Genomic DNA, 15,371 nt, shown 5'->3' with positions numbered 1-15,371 from the left:
AAGTTGCTCTTGAGTTCCCAAAAACAAAACCGTGAGGGAATGGTAAGCCCAAAGCGGACAATATAGTGCTACGGTGATGGAGCGGGGCGGGGAAGTGATTCGGCCCCAGGCCGGGGTGTGATAATTTGGTATCAGAGCCTAACCCTGGTCGCGTATGTGCTGACGAGGACGTCGGGCCCCTAAGGGGGGGTGGATTGTAACATCCCACATCGCCCAAGGGAGTGATCCTTAAATGTATATTCCCATCTCTACCTAGTACGAGGCCTTTTGGGAGCTCACTGGCTTCGGGTTCCGTAAGAACTCCGAAGTTAAGCGAGAAGAGGGCTAGAGCAATCCCATGATGGGTGACCCACTGGGAAGTTGCTCGTGAGTTCCCAAAAACAAAACCGTGAGGGAATGGTAAGCCCAAAGCGGACAATATCGTGCTACAGTGGTGGAGCGGAGCCGGGAAGTGATTCCTTCCCGGGCGGGGATGTGACAATTGTGGTTTGAATAGATGATCTCCATAAAATAACCCAATAAAATTACTCTATAAATTGGGTATGAAACAAATTTCAGAAGGAAGTAATTAGTTTTTTTTTTTCGCTAACATTGGTATAAATCGAAAGAAATAAAGAAATAAAATACCATACAAACCCTAAAAATAATAATTGAATCCAAGCTAGAGATTTTTAAGCCCGTTGTGCCGAAGTATGCTTCGAGCAACTTTAGTTTTGGAGCGAGAAACATTGATCAAACAAACATGATTAAGTTCAAATAAATTTCACCTACGGAGAACATATTTTCATTTTGGAGTGCTAAATATGTTCTCATGCTTGTCACACTCAAAGATTTACGATAAGGTGGCTGGTAGATTGGCCAAGTTGGCCTTGTTTTCTGTTGGATAGTCTTACTCAATCCGAGGCCAAAATTTGAGAGGAGTGTGCAATAAGTAAAAATAAATGTAGATAGCACTACCTTTTTTGTTTTGAGTCCTTTTTGTTTGAATATCCTTCAAATTTAATCGAATTTGCCCTATTTAAACTTTGTAAGTTTTCTTAAGATGCATATAAAACAGCTATCGTTTCATAGGAAAAAAAAAAAAAAAAAAGAAAAAAAAGAAAAAAAAAAGGTCAATGGGAAGATAAAGTCGAATACTATTCCATTTTAATACCTTCTTCCAAAATCCTTGTCAATTACTACTTATTAATAAAAATTGACCAATAATTATGATTCCTTTATGGAGAATAAAACTTTGCATGCAAATGAGCAGATTTCACCTTCAAGCTGTGGAAGGTCCCCTCATTTTTGGTTAACCTCTCAACTTCTCAAGCAAAAATTTCCATGACATGCAATGCAATTGATCTTTCAATTCCAAGTTGCATAACAACTGCCTTGAACATGCAAGAACCTGTAAGACAGAATGTGTGTTCGAAATCTATAAAGAATCTATTTGGGACCAGTTTCCGAAAGATATATGGAACTTGTGTGTGTTGATTTTTACACTTATGCGTCTAGTTATACGCTTTCCAACCTGGTTTCGTATGGAAATTCTTCATTGAGATATATGACCTCAAAGTTAACGAGCATGCAAATATATTTTCAAATTTATTTACAACGAATGAAATTGTATGAAATGAGTATGAGCATCGTTTTCATTGATATATCGAGCAACTAACGGAAAATTGTTTAGTTCGTGATGATTCATTCTCATCTTTGATGTAGAATAGCGGAGTGGATTGAAAAGGAAATGGACCGTTGGAAGACAAAAAGACGCAACGGGAATTTGCAAATTTGGCATCTGAGTTCCGATTTGGGCTCATAATATATACGCAGAAAGAGAACGATGTCACGTTCAAACTCACTAATTTGTTGTGACATAAGATAGATTTTAGCAATCTGATACCGTTTAGGCTTCCAAACTACGTGTTAATATCTATAATAAAAATTAGACCTTTCGTTTTGTTGTTCGCTTTCAAACTCAGGAAGTTGTAATCCGTTTATTTAAGTCATTAATTGCTTCATTTGGATTTCTTTAAAAAAACTGTACATTCCAAACTTTAGGTTCTTCAATATTTACATTTAAAATCATTTAACTTCGTACTACATCAATCTTATCTCTTACCAATTCATAATTTCTTCAATTCGAATTAAATGAACATGTCATCACTTTATTTAGTTTACATCATCTTCATAATGGAACAGAATCCACGATTTTATCATCTTGTTGACTAGATAACGACAAAGATTTTAATATTAAAAAAGAGTCTAAATTACGTTTTCGGTTTTGGAGGAGAGCAAGGACGGTGATATTAGAGCAACATTAAACTATAAATTTAAATAAAGTAAATAGGACACTTCACCCATAGCAATTTTTATTTTTATTTTTATTTTTTGAATAAACAATATTTTCTATACTAAAAAGGAAGAAGGTGATCTTAATCTCATAATAAATCTAAAACCTCTCATTTACAAATGAAAAGAAATACTATTAAATCGTGATACTAAGGTACCATTTGGTGGGCCTTAAACGGATGGAACGAGCTGTTCCACGGGACGAGATTTGGGTGAATTTTCGTTCCACCTCACCACCCTGGAACGACTCGTTCCACATTCGTGGAACACAAAATTATAACCTCTCCGTCTCCTTCTACTTCCTCCTTGTTTCCATCCGAGGGCATCTTTGCTCCCGCTCCGTTCTGTTCCGTCCTGTCTCGTCCCGTCTGCATACCAAACGATACCTAAATGAACACTCATAAAAATTAGCCATATGGCTCGATTACAATATTAATTAATGAATTAAGAAGTTTAAGATAGGTAGGGCCGGCACATGGGGCTCCGTTACAAAATTCCTCTCCTTCTCAATCAATCCAAATCCCCAAAGACTGCAGTCGACACACGTGATGGTGACAACGAAACTAATAATTACTTTAAAATCCGACTTGTCGATATTATCCTTGCCAGCTGCATTTTTTTAGTACAATTTTCATCTAATTTTTTATTTTTTGTTTCTATTTTGTATTACAAGTGGTGATATTATGAAGCATCGTGCTCTCTACTACCGTTTTAAGAGGGTGTTTTCTACGGAATTGGATCTTCTTCAAGACAAATCTTTGGGATTCTTCTGACCTAATAATACGGGTTGTTGGCTTTTGATCCAACGGTTGCAAACATGGGATCTCTCTAAAAGTTATAAGAATTTTAGCCGTTGGATCAAAATCCAACAACCCGTGTTAATAGGTTAGGAGGATCCTAAGGCTTTGTGTCGGAGAGGATCCGATTCCGTTTTCTACGACGATTTTGTTGTATTGAACAATTCTACCCAATCGTTGAAATGCTTTTGTAAGTCTTCTCGGTTATCAGAAATAGGAGTATTCTTGATTTAACCGGATACATATTAATTTTAAGTATCAACAGTTTAAAATCGACACAAGTTCATGTCTAATAGAATGCTTAATACACCAGGTATTGGTAATGCATGTTTAAGTGACTGTCTTCTGTTGATAAATTATGAAATATGATTACTTCAAGAATTGCTTATTAATTTGGTTTTTTGCAATTGAATTTGCTGGGTTTATATATTCGATGAAGATACCAGATTTTATAGATAGAAGAAATTTGATATGAGGTGAAACTATTTTTTTTTTTTTCTCTATCAATCAATATTTTATTTATGCGAAACGGACGTTGTGCTACAAACCTTTCGTGGGGACCGTGGGGTTGAAGAAAATTATGTCCATTTTTTAATTTTGGATTTAGAAGCTATGAATGCTAAAATGTTAAATAATAATATCTTGCCATACTTTAGATTCGTAGAACATTTTCGTCCACATTCATGGAACAAATTTTCTCTATCCATTGCCAATCAGATGGCGGACAAACTAATGAAAGTGGATGCCCATAAACAAGCCATATCGTAGAGCCACACCGGTTTGCCCACAGACTGGATACATTGGATTAGAGCAAGTCCATCCTAAAAAAAATACGCCAGCATCCAAGAGGTAGATTGTCTGCCTTTTCATTTTTATACTCTCCTTATACCCTCATGTTTGTGTGATCACGGTTAAATCACGTCAACATTTTATATTCCTATTACTTTTTGCTTTATTATTTCTATAAAAAATTAATATAAAATATTAACGTGACTTAACCATGATCACACATCACAAGAGGGCATGGAGAGAGTATGGAAATGGGAGGGCAGACAATCCACCTCCCCAGCATCCAGCCCATTTAATCCACTTAGTGAACAGTGATATACCCCAATGAACAGTAATAGGTCAAATGCATCTCCACCCCTAAAAAAAATAGCCTAGTCAATTTTATAAAAATATTATTATTTTTTATTATAGAATAATAAATAATAATAATTTTATTTTTAATTTCTGACGAGCAAGCAAGTAAACATTGAGCAACTGTTTTGCTTTCTCATCTGCTTTCCACGGCAGTACCACCACCACCACTGCCATCTCTTCTCCTCCACCCTCCACTTCAAACCCCCACTAAAACCTTCCCCTCACTCCCTCTACTTCCTCAACCTCCTCAACTAATCCCCCAAAGTACCCATTTTCTACTTTCCCCAAATCAGACTGTTTCGCTTTCAAATCCTTCTCCTCCCCATCTCATTCTCCCACCACCATCGCCGCCGCCACCACCACAGCTGTTGATTCCACTATTACTAATTCCACTACCACCACCACTACTGATTCCAATACTACTACTTCAACAACTTCGTCATTTCTCAAATACCCTCTTAGAACAGGTAAGTTTCTGAGCAGTGAAAAGCTCGAGCAACTCAAACTCCTCAAGGATTTCAGGTACTACCATGAATTGGAATATGGGTCGACGTGGGTTTGGGTGATGAGGCCAAAGGAGTTGGACATCACCATCGGGTTGCTCGCTGAGTCATTCGCGGAGTCGATGATTTTGCCTCCGACGCCACGCTGGCGTCAGCATGGCGTCAAATGAGCCAGTCCATGCCTCTGTCGATTCTGGGATGGCCTGGATACCAGCTTAGGCTCGGTGCTAACCTATATGCTGGGCTGGAATGGATTGGTTGGGTGGCGGCCTAAATGTTCCCTGGTGGAACTGCTCTTAGCGTATCTCTACCCTAAACAAACCAACAGGATCCTCTCCAGATTCCATTAATAAGGATCCTAGAGATCCATGAATCGTGTCCGTTCATCGTATAACATGCAATTAGTTTTTGTCAGGTACTGTTTATGTTTAATTTTAAATAAAAATATTTAAAATAATTTATGACCGCACAATGTACGATGAACATACATGATTCACATATTCTCAAAATCCTTACAAAGAGGATCCGATGAGGATCCAGATTCCTAAACAAATATAGTGGACAAATCCAGTCAATTGCATCATGCCACGTAACACCCAAAGATTCTCTTGTTTCATCAAACCAGTGGCGCCGTCTGATTGGTTAGCCAATGTCACCATCTATGAGGGTGCATATAGAGTTTCCAATGGGCAGTGAGCGCAAATGGATTTGGCATTTTTAAGGGTCAAAGTCAGAGACGAGCAGAACAATTTGTCGACGAGCAATGTTATTCATGCCATATTTTTATATCACATTTCTATACAATCTTAGGTGATATCTGATGTGGACATCCACATCATTTGAAAATTTTGCAAAACCCAAGGAAATGAAAGAGAAAGACTCATCGTATACCATAATCATCATTTAATTAACTAGATTTTCTTAATTATTAGTCTATTAAATAATGAACTAAATTTAAAATTCTGATTAATTCAAATGATGTGACTGTCCGCATCAAATGCCACCTAAGGTAATATGAAAATATAATATAAAAACATGGTATAAATAACATTACTTTTTGTCGAAACAACTGGGACTTTTACTGCTTGTTTTGTTGTTCAGAGCCCGTTCTTTTAGGCCACGTTGGGTCGTCATCTTTGTTATCGTGTATTGTTCACGTGGATCAACCTCCATGCAGACCGAGGTGCATCAACCTTCATGTTGCATATCGAGATTTAAAAAAGAGAAAATTAGTATCAGGTTCCTAGTTTTACTGTTCATTAATTAAAATCTTATTAATTTTTAGATTTTGATCAAAGTTTCTAGCATTAATATGTTAATGAATTACATGTAAGTTATAGTAATTGATTTAGAATTTTAATACTCACACCCTTATTAAAATCCTAATTAATTTTTAATTTAAACATTTCCAAAATAAAAAAAATAAAAAATAGAATTTGTACCCATTAAATTTTTATAAAAAAAATTTCTATTTTTTAATCTTATATCTACCCATTCTTAAATATACCAATTTATTATATGAAAAATGTACCTTTTTTTTTTAATATGTCCATTAACTATTGTGACTCCGGACCTTATTATTGATCACATTTGCTTAAGTTGTTTGTATATTATCATAGTGATACAGTGTACGTCATGCATTTTCTCGATCAGTTTCTTTGCTTCTGAGTTCTAACTGCCCAATTTATGAACAGGTTATTATACTCTCCGAGCCAGGTGCTGCAGACTGCAGGTGTTGATCTGTCGCAGGCTAGTATCTCAGTGCAGATTGATCTTGGGAATCGTGCGAACCGAGGGCTGTCCTCTGGAACACCTGCTTCTAAAGTATATGTTGGGTATTGATGACCTGGGTGGTATAAGTGGTTCCATTTATTTGCTTTTCTTTCCACTGCCTGACCACTCTCTCCGTTAACCATCTTTCTAAACCATGCGGGTCTGTTTATTTCAAGTTACAACACTCTTTCCATCCATTCCTATGGATTTGTAAACCTGTATAGTTACACTCTTTCCATCCATTCCTATGGATTTGTCAACCTGTATAGTTACGCTACAAGGGACTGTGCTAAGGTTTTTCACTCGTTCTCACAGACAGGAAAGATAAAGTCTCAAAATTTTTGTTGCTTTCCAGGATAATGAGAATCCCCATTCAAGCAATCAGACGATGGCGCATTTTAGGGACGCTGGCTGTGGAGAGGACTCCGATCAAGCTCATAAGCGCCTCAAGACATAAAACTAGTGTGGAGTCTCCTTCTTCTCCGCCGTCACCCATATTTTTACTCCTTTATTCTGCTTTGGGATGTCTTAGTGTCCATCTTCTGGTTAGTGTACATGCAGTGCTTTGGTTTTTTCCTTTACATATTTCATTGAACACATGTTGAGAACAATTTCCCTCAGTTATAGATTTTTTGAGGAAGGAACCCGTGTTAGGAGATGCCGTCACCCATATTTTAGTTTTATCGTACATAATTGTTTCGAACGTATCAATTGGAGCCATTCAGGTGCCATTTCGTGGTAATAAAGTTGTTAGTTCGTGTCTCAAGCATTATTTGTTGGGTAATGCTAGAGAGATCAATTTTTTTAAACCTAATTTACAAACCGAATGATGTGGTTGTAGATAATTAAATTATTAATTATCGATTAACGTGCTTGTTTCTTATTGGTGACACGTCATTTGATTTACAAATTAAGTTTAAAATTTTGGTCTTCTAGCACTATTCTTATTTGTTTAGGGCAAACAGTGGCATGCTTGCATCAGTGGCAAGGATCATTCAGTCTCGATGGACTGCATGGTGGAACATCACAAAACCCTAATCTTCTCCTTGTAATGTTTACTTCAAATTTCAAAGAAAATATAAATAAAGGAATAGTTATTTTACATTTAGTGATCCTGGCTAGGGAAGTGGAATCTAAGGGTACATACCAACCACACTACCCAATTTTTGGGTAGGGGTGTCTACGTTATTCGTTGAGCAACTTGTGGGTACCTTTTATAATAATATGATACTTCTTATATTTTGGTCTGACACTGGTCTCACGGTGTGAAAGCTACACTAATCAGACATGTTCACCAAAGTCTATCTCCGCTATACCACAGGTCTTTTGGTTTTTAAACAATTTGTGGCAAACATTCCTGGGGATTGCTATAGAAATATTCTTCATCCTTAGGCTTGCCAGGCATCTCCAATCTTGGAGCTGGGCTTCCCATGCGATCAGCGTGCCCTGTTTTCACTGCCTGTGAAAATTCATCCCAGCTCAGACTTCCATTTTTGTACTGGCGTATCAATTCCACCAGAAGCTTTCTGTGTAGCCGAATTGTCATCCTGAATCCCAAGTACCTGCGCTCTCGCGCACGCTCACACATATGTATGTATAATTATGTATCAAATGTCATTGAGAAAGAAATTAACATAGTAATATATTGGTAACGTATGTTACATACCTTCTATGGCCTGCAACAGTTATTGCCATGTTTCCTTTATAAGTAGGAATGAAGATGTCGCTTTCCAGTGACACCATATAATCCAATGCTGCCATTCGGTTTGAATGGTTCCTAAAGGGCTCGAGGTCGGAGGATTCCAGCAACGTCTCCTTTTTAACCTGTTTGCAGACGATAATAAGCGTCAAACATGGGTATAATACTTGTAATTGAGTTGTTTCTTGAGGTTCAAGCAACTAACCGTATGGGGAAAAGCTAGTCTCAGAGGCGCCATTCTTCTTTCTCCGCCGTATATATCGCCGGCAGCGATATAAATTTGGATGCCAGGATCAATATCCAAAGCCCTCAGTGCAAGTGCAGTTTCCTCAGGAGTTAAAGGGCACGCCCCAACTCTTCTTTTCCTAACAGAGTCTATTATTTTCTGCTTCCACCGAGGGTAAGCAAACCTGTTTAATATATTAACATCTACAAGTTAATCGTATTTGAATTTATGAAAAGAAACAACTAAAAAGGAACTAAAATTAAGATTGAGAAAATCTTAAAATCTTTAGGGTGGTCTGATCACGTTATGAAGTTTTTACAAACGAGCCGATCCCCGCATTTGGGTTTTCACGAGACCCCACATTGTCTCTATGCTTTTGAGAGATGTCATAAGAATGACGTGATCATACTGCCCTACCAAAGATTTTCTTCTCACTCTAACCTCATATTTGTTAATTCTTCAATTTCTTTGGCATTGCAACCTTCCGTACAACCAGAAGATGCCAACATGTCCATTTCATATCTCAGATGAAGAACTAGGAATGGACCCTTTTCCCTCAGAATCCTAACAATCTTCTTTCCCAGTTCCTCAATAGGAGGAGTGAATCTTAGAGCTCTGTAATTCGCTTTGCACCGCAGTTTCTGAACCTCGTTCGGGATCCCATTATTCGCAAGCCTGGCATTGGTCTGAGTGAAATGCAGCACTTCATACTTCTTTATGCGGGGAAGAATCTGCGTACGAATCAAGTATTAACAAAAGATTAGTGATAATTAACATTAATAGTATAACACAAGGGCGATGGTTAAGGAATTAATCTTGACTACCAGTTCGTAGTAATATTTCATGTTGGCCCAGCTAACAGGAGCCATGGAATAGAGGGTAGCTATCTCTACTCTTCTTTTCTGCTTATCAGGCAGAGCTTTTAGTATCCTGACTTCATCTCTCAGAGATGCAATGAAGTAATCCACATCAAATATATCTTCAAATCGACTGCAAAATTAAGTATTCAACTCTGTCAGATTTAATTTATTGTTAATGAAGGTACTTGGCTGGGGTTGCCTCACTAGTGACTAGGGAGAAAAACATTTGTCTGACCGACCATATACGGTTATTGAGAGAATCGGATGGTATCATGGGTAGGGACGGGAGAAAAGAAAATATAGACGACCCTCTTTAATTGCGTGTGATCGCACAACCATGTGGTCTAACAGGCAAACTCTAAAATTTGTTCTAACTCAAGCATCTTTTATACCGAGTGGGACCAGAGTTGAGTTGGAAGATAACCAAAGGGCAAGATCTTATGCTTTTGTAATGGTGGTTTGACAAGGCACCCTACTCAAGTTTAAGTGAAAGACATAGGGAGAGAGAGTTGTAATTTGACTAACCTGCGATCATTCCAAAAGGAGGCATTGTCCAACTCAGGAACTATAAGCGTGACATTCAAAAAACTTGCAATAGCTACCATGTCACAAATCTGCAGTGTAAGATTTTTAAAAGCATTACTTGAATTTTCAAGAAGATTAATGCAAATTAAGAATAAAATATAAGTAGAAAAGTACTTACACCAACCCGCATTTGATTCAATCCTCCATTGGATGAGACCATCAGATATCCATTATTCTCAAAATTCCCTGCAAAAATGAACACAAGTCTTCAAACCAAATGTTGACAATTATAAGATACCATGTTAGACAACTACTTGCCCAAAAAGCTTAAGTTATCAAAAAGCAAGCCAACAATGTATATCAAACTAACCGTTGGCATAAATAACAAGTATTATTAACCTTATGAGAAAGTTGCGGACACTCACTTTCAGTTCCAGTAATTTGTGGTGGAGTGATGGTTTGAGAATTCGAGCGAAACATCAAAACCCGGGTTACATCGCTGAGCATGCTCAGCTGCACCGCGCAGACGCAGATGAGAATCAGCATGGTTGTGGCTGTAAAAACAAACAATTTGAGTCTGCATAACCGTGACTGCGCAATGATCTCGCCTTTGAAGTTGGATCCTCCTATCAATTTGTCCACTTTGATTCCTCCAAAGTACTTCAAATATTGTTCCATCTTATGTTGCTTCACCTTGGCTTCCCCAAATTCAGACTCTTCGACACCACCTTTAGTTTTTTCCATCTCCACAATACTTCTTCAACTATATTTATGAACTAGATCTTGCATTGACAGCAAATATTAAAAAAAAATTGGAAATTTTGAGGCGGTTTTTTTCCGACCAGCTTTTTGTATAACAAAGCTGGCCTGAGGAGCCACGAGCTAACAATGGAGATACATTGTTGCTTTTAAAGGAAGCTCATGCACTCTCATCATTCATAAACATTGAGAGTTGTATTAATTCATTACCGTTAGGCATGAAAGGAAAGAGAGAGAGTCACGCATCAACCATTCATTTGCAACAAAATTAATGCAAGGCAATTACAATTTCATACTAATAACTGTTAGACAAGCATATTTTCACAAAATTAATATGCATCGAGTCATAATATTGATAGGAAAAACTGATCTTTAAATGAATCTAACTATTTTTTTTATCAAACAATTTGTACAAGGTGAGAGCCATTGTGTTGTAGAATTTATCTTAGATATTTTTTGGTGTGACGCATTGAGGCTACATGGTGTTATCACTTTATTTAAATTATAACTCATATCTATTTTTATTTTTTCATCTTAAGTCCATGAAACATCAAACATGTTGGTCATGCACTCATATTATAAACTCATAAAGTAATAATACTACATGACAGTGTGACCGTCACCTCAAAGTTATGACATGTCTGAAAAAATAAAAAGGTGAAGTTCTATTATAACACCTTTCCCCATTTTTGAATGTTTTGGACAAACACACTTTGATTAATTTTGACGCACCTTTTGTAGTTACACCATTCAAAGTAATTAAGAATATCAAAATAAAAGCAGAAAGATATAGATCCGATTAAAATTTTCAAAGCGTTTGTGAGTAAACAATCTTACACAATCCTGTAATAAATATATGATTGTGCTTTTCAGAAAATAAATTAAATGATTGTGAACTAGATGGATGATAGGTTTTAATCTTTAATTACAATCCGAATCTTGGAAATCTTTGGTACCACTTACGTCAAGTTAATGATTAATACAAAGCAAACCTTAAAAGTTTACAAGCCAATTACTTATGAAATTCACAGCAAATGCCAGGTTTATTAAAGACACCGATAGATGTATTGGGCCCAAATGTATTAATTATTTAACGATAATAACACTAATTCTGTTATTTAAGACTGAAAAGGAAATGTGGTGGATTTAGTTTGCTTGACGAAACTGAGAATGTGATTGCATGGCTACAGAGAGTTGTGCCTCGTACACATGTCACATGTGATATATATATATATATATATATATATATATATATATATATAATTTGACAGTCAATTTTCTTGAAGTAACAAAATAAATAAAAATTAAAAGAAAATAGTGTATGAGTTTCACATGATTGATGTATTTAGCTAATTTAGTTTTCATTTCATATTATTTATATTTATTAGTGACTAGCGTCTATTGATATTTTTTTTCTTAAATTTGAAGCACCTTTACATCAAGTGCTCAAACTGCTCCCAATTGATAAATTTTTCTAGTTTATTACATTGTTCATCGCGCATTACAATTTTGTAGGTAAGCCATGCCATATTTTTGTTGTTGAAGACATTAAACAGCCTTTCACTCGTTCTCACAGACAGGAAAGAAAATTGTTTAGTTCGTGATGATTCATTCTCATCTTTGTTGTGGAATAAATAGCTAAGTGGATTGAAGAGGAAATAGACCGTTGGAAGACAAAAAGACGTAACGGGAATTTGCAAATTTGGCGTCCGAGTTCCGATTTAGGCCCATAATACATCTTCAGAAAGAGAACGATGACACGGTTCAAACTCACTAATTTGTTGTGACATAAGATAGATTTTAGCAATCTGAGACCGTTTAGACTTCCAAACTACGTGTTAATTTATATAATAAAAATTAGACCTTTCGTTTGTCGTTCGCTTTGAGTTATTCTAAGGGAGTTGTAATCCGTTTATTTAAGTCATTAATTGCTTCATTGTAATCATCTTTCATCAATTAATCAAATAAAACTTGTGGGATTTCTTTAAAAAACTTGTAAATTCCAGACTTTAGGTTTTTCAATGATTTACATTTAAAATCATTTAGTTTCGTACTACGTCAATCTTATCTCTTACCGATTCATAATTTCTTCAATTCGAATTGAATGAACATTTCATCACTTTATTTGGTTTACATCATCTTCATAATGGGACGGAATCCATGATTTTATCATCTTGTTAACTGGATAACGACAAAGATTTTAATATTAAAAAAAAAAAAGAGAGCGTAAATTACGTTTTCGGTTTTGGAGGAGAGCAAGGACGGTGATATTAGAGCAACATTAAACTATAAATTTAAATAAAGTAAATATGACACTTCATCCATAACAATCTTTTTTTTTCTTTCTGTTTTTTGAATAAATGATATTTTTATGCTAAAAAAAAAAGATGAACTTAACCTCATAACGTGATTCAAATTCGTTTTTCGTAAAAATTGAACTTCAAACCTGACCAATCGTAACAATTAGCCATATGGCTCGATTACAATATTAATTAATTAATTAAGAAGATTAAGATAGGTAGGGCTGCCACATGGGGCTCCGTTACAAAATTCCTCTCCTTCTCAATCAATCCAAATCCCCAAAGACTGCAGTCTACACACGTGATGGAGAAAACGAAACTGATAATTACTTTAAAATCCGACTTGTCGATATTATCCTAGCCACCTGCTTTTTTTAAGTACAATTTTCATCTTATTTTTTACTTTTTGTTTCTATTTTTATTACAAGTGGTGATATTATGCGGCATCATGCTCTCTACTACCGTTTTAATGGCGTTTTCTACTACGGTTTTGTTGTATTGAACAATTCTACCCAATCGCTGAGCCACACCCGTTTGCCCACCGACCGGATACATTGGATTAGCATATACTTACCCTAAACAAACCAACATGATCCTCTTTGGATTTTTTTGTGAGGGTCCTAGGAATCCGTGAATTATGTTTGTTCATTGTATATCGTGCAATCATTTTTTGAGATACTATTTGTGTGTTAATTTTAAATAAAAATATTTAAAATGATTTCTGATCCTATAATGTACAATGAATATACACAATTCACAGATCCCCATAATGCTCACAAAGAAGATCTGACGAGAATCCGGATTCCTAAATAAATACAGTGGACAAATCCTTGTCGATTGCACCTTGCCACATAACACCCAAAGATTCTCATGTTTCATCAAACCAGTGGCGCCATCTGATTGGTTGGCCAGTGTCACCGTCCACGAGGGTGCATATCGAGTTTCCGGTAGGTGGTGAGCGCACATGGATTTGGAATTTTTAAGGGTCAGAGTTAGAGATGGACAGAACAACAAGGACTTTTTTTTTTGGTCGAAACAACTGGGACTTTTACTGCTTGTTTTCTTGTTCAGAGCCCGTTCTTTTAGGCCGTGTTGGGTCATCATCTTTGTTATCGTGTACTGTTCATGTGGATCAACATCCATGCAGACGAGGGTGCATCAACCTTCATGTTGCATATCGAGATTTAAAAAATAGAAAATTAGTATCAGGTACTTAGTTTTAATGTTTATTGATTAAGACCTTATCAATTTTTAGATTTTGATCAAAGTTTCTAGCATTAATATATTAATGAATTACATGTGAGTTACATAATTTTTATAATAAAAATTAGTAATTGATTTAGAGTTTTAATACTCACACCCTTATTAAAATCATAATTAATTTTTAATTCAAACATTTCCAAAATATAAAAAATAAAAAATAGAATTTGTACCCATTAAAAGTTCAAATTTTTAATCTTATATGTACCCATTCTTAAATATACCAATTTGTTATATGAAAAATGTACCCTTTTTTAATATAAAATGTACCCATTTTTTAAATAAAATTCATTCAATCTTTTCTCTAATCCATTTTTTAAACTTATATGGGTACATTCTATTTCGTTGATTTGAGAATGTATCTACGTCAAGTTTAATAGAAGAAATTTAATAATGTTATTAAGCCTATTATCTTTTATTTTTTTTGGTTTTTGAAAAATGTACCCATGCTTTGGTACAATAATTTTTTGGTTAGTTTTGATGAACGTACCTATCACATCCTGGCCCCAGAGGGACCACTTCTCGGGCCCGCTCCACCACCGTAGCATGATATTGTCTGCTTTGGGCCCCCCAGTACACCCTCACGGTTTTGTTTCTAAGAACTTACACGAGAACTTCCCGATGGGTCACCCATCCTGAGAGTGCTCTCGCGCGCTACTCGCTTAACTTCGGAGTTCCCATGGAACCCGAAGCCAGTGAGCTCCCAAAAGGCCTCGTGCTAGGTAGGGATGAGAATATACATATAAAGATCACTCCCCTGGGCGATGTGGGATGTCACAATCCACCCCCCTTAGGGACTCGACGTCCTTGTTGGCACATCACGACCAGGGTTAGGCTCTGATACCAAATTGTCACATCTCGCCCCGGGGGGGGGGGACCACTTCCTGAGCCCGCTCCACTACCGTAGCATGATATTGTCGGCTTTGGGCCCCCATCACACTCTCACGCGCTACTCGCTTAACTTTGGAGTTTCCATGGAACTCGAAGCCAGTGAGCTCCCAAAAGGCCTCGTGCTAGGTACGGATGAGAATACATATAAAAATCACTTCCCTGGATGATGTGGGATGTCACAGTACCCATATATAGATATATATACACAATATATAGGAGAGTATAATTTATCTTTAATATTTTTAATCCCATATATTATGAGTTTTATTTAAAATCTCATTAATATAAATAACTACAAATT

General features: G+C 36.3%; 1 protein-coding gene across 1 annotated transcript; it reads right to left on the bottom strand.

Moving 5' to 3' along the window:
- Positions 1 to 7,717: 7,717 nt before the first annotated feature.
- Positions 7,718 to 10,080, bottom strand: LOC137736472 (rhamnogalacturonan I rhamnosyltransferase 1-like). Its single transcript, XM_068475736.1, has 7 exons — positions 10,039 to 10,080; positions 9,861 to 9,949; positions 9,300 to 9,465; positions 8,917 to 9,206; positions 8,455 to 8,659; positions 8,217 to 8,374; positions 7,718 to 8,112 (listed from the first exon to the last, which is right to left on the bottom strand). Exons 1-7 carry the CDS (start codon positions 10,078 to 10,080, stop codon positions 7,884 to 7,886), a joined length of 1,179 nt encoding a protein of 392 aa, XP_068331837.1. The 3' UTR covers positions 7,718 to 7,883.
- Positions 10,081 to 15,371: the final 5,291 nt, after the last annotated feature.

Source organism: Pyrus communis, chromosome 6 (assembly GCF_963583255.1).
Source record: "Pyrus communis chromosome 6, drPyrComm1.1, whole genome shotgun sequence".
Lineage (NCBI taxonomy): Eukaryota > Viridiplantae > Streptophyta > Magnoliopsida > Rosales > Rosaceae > Pyrus > Pyrus communis.
The sequence above is the reverse complement of the archived record's forward strand: the minus strand, read 5'-3'. Positions and strand labels throughout refer to the sequence as shown.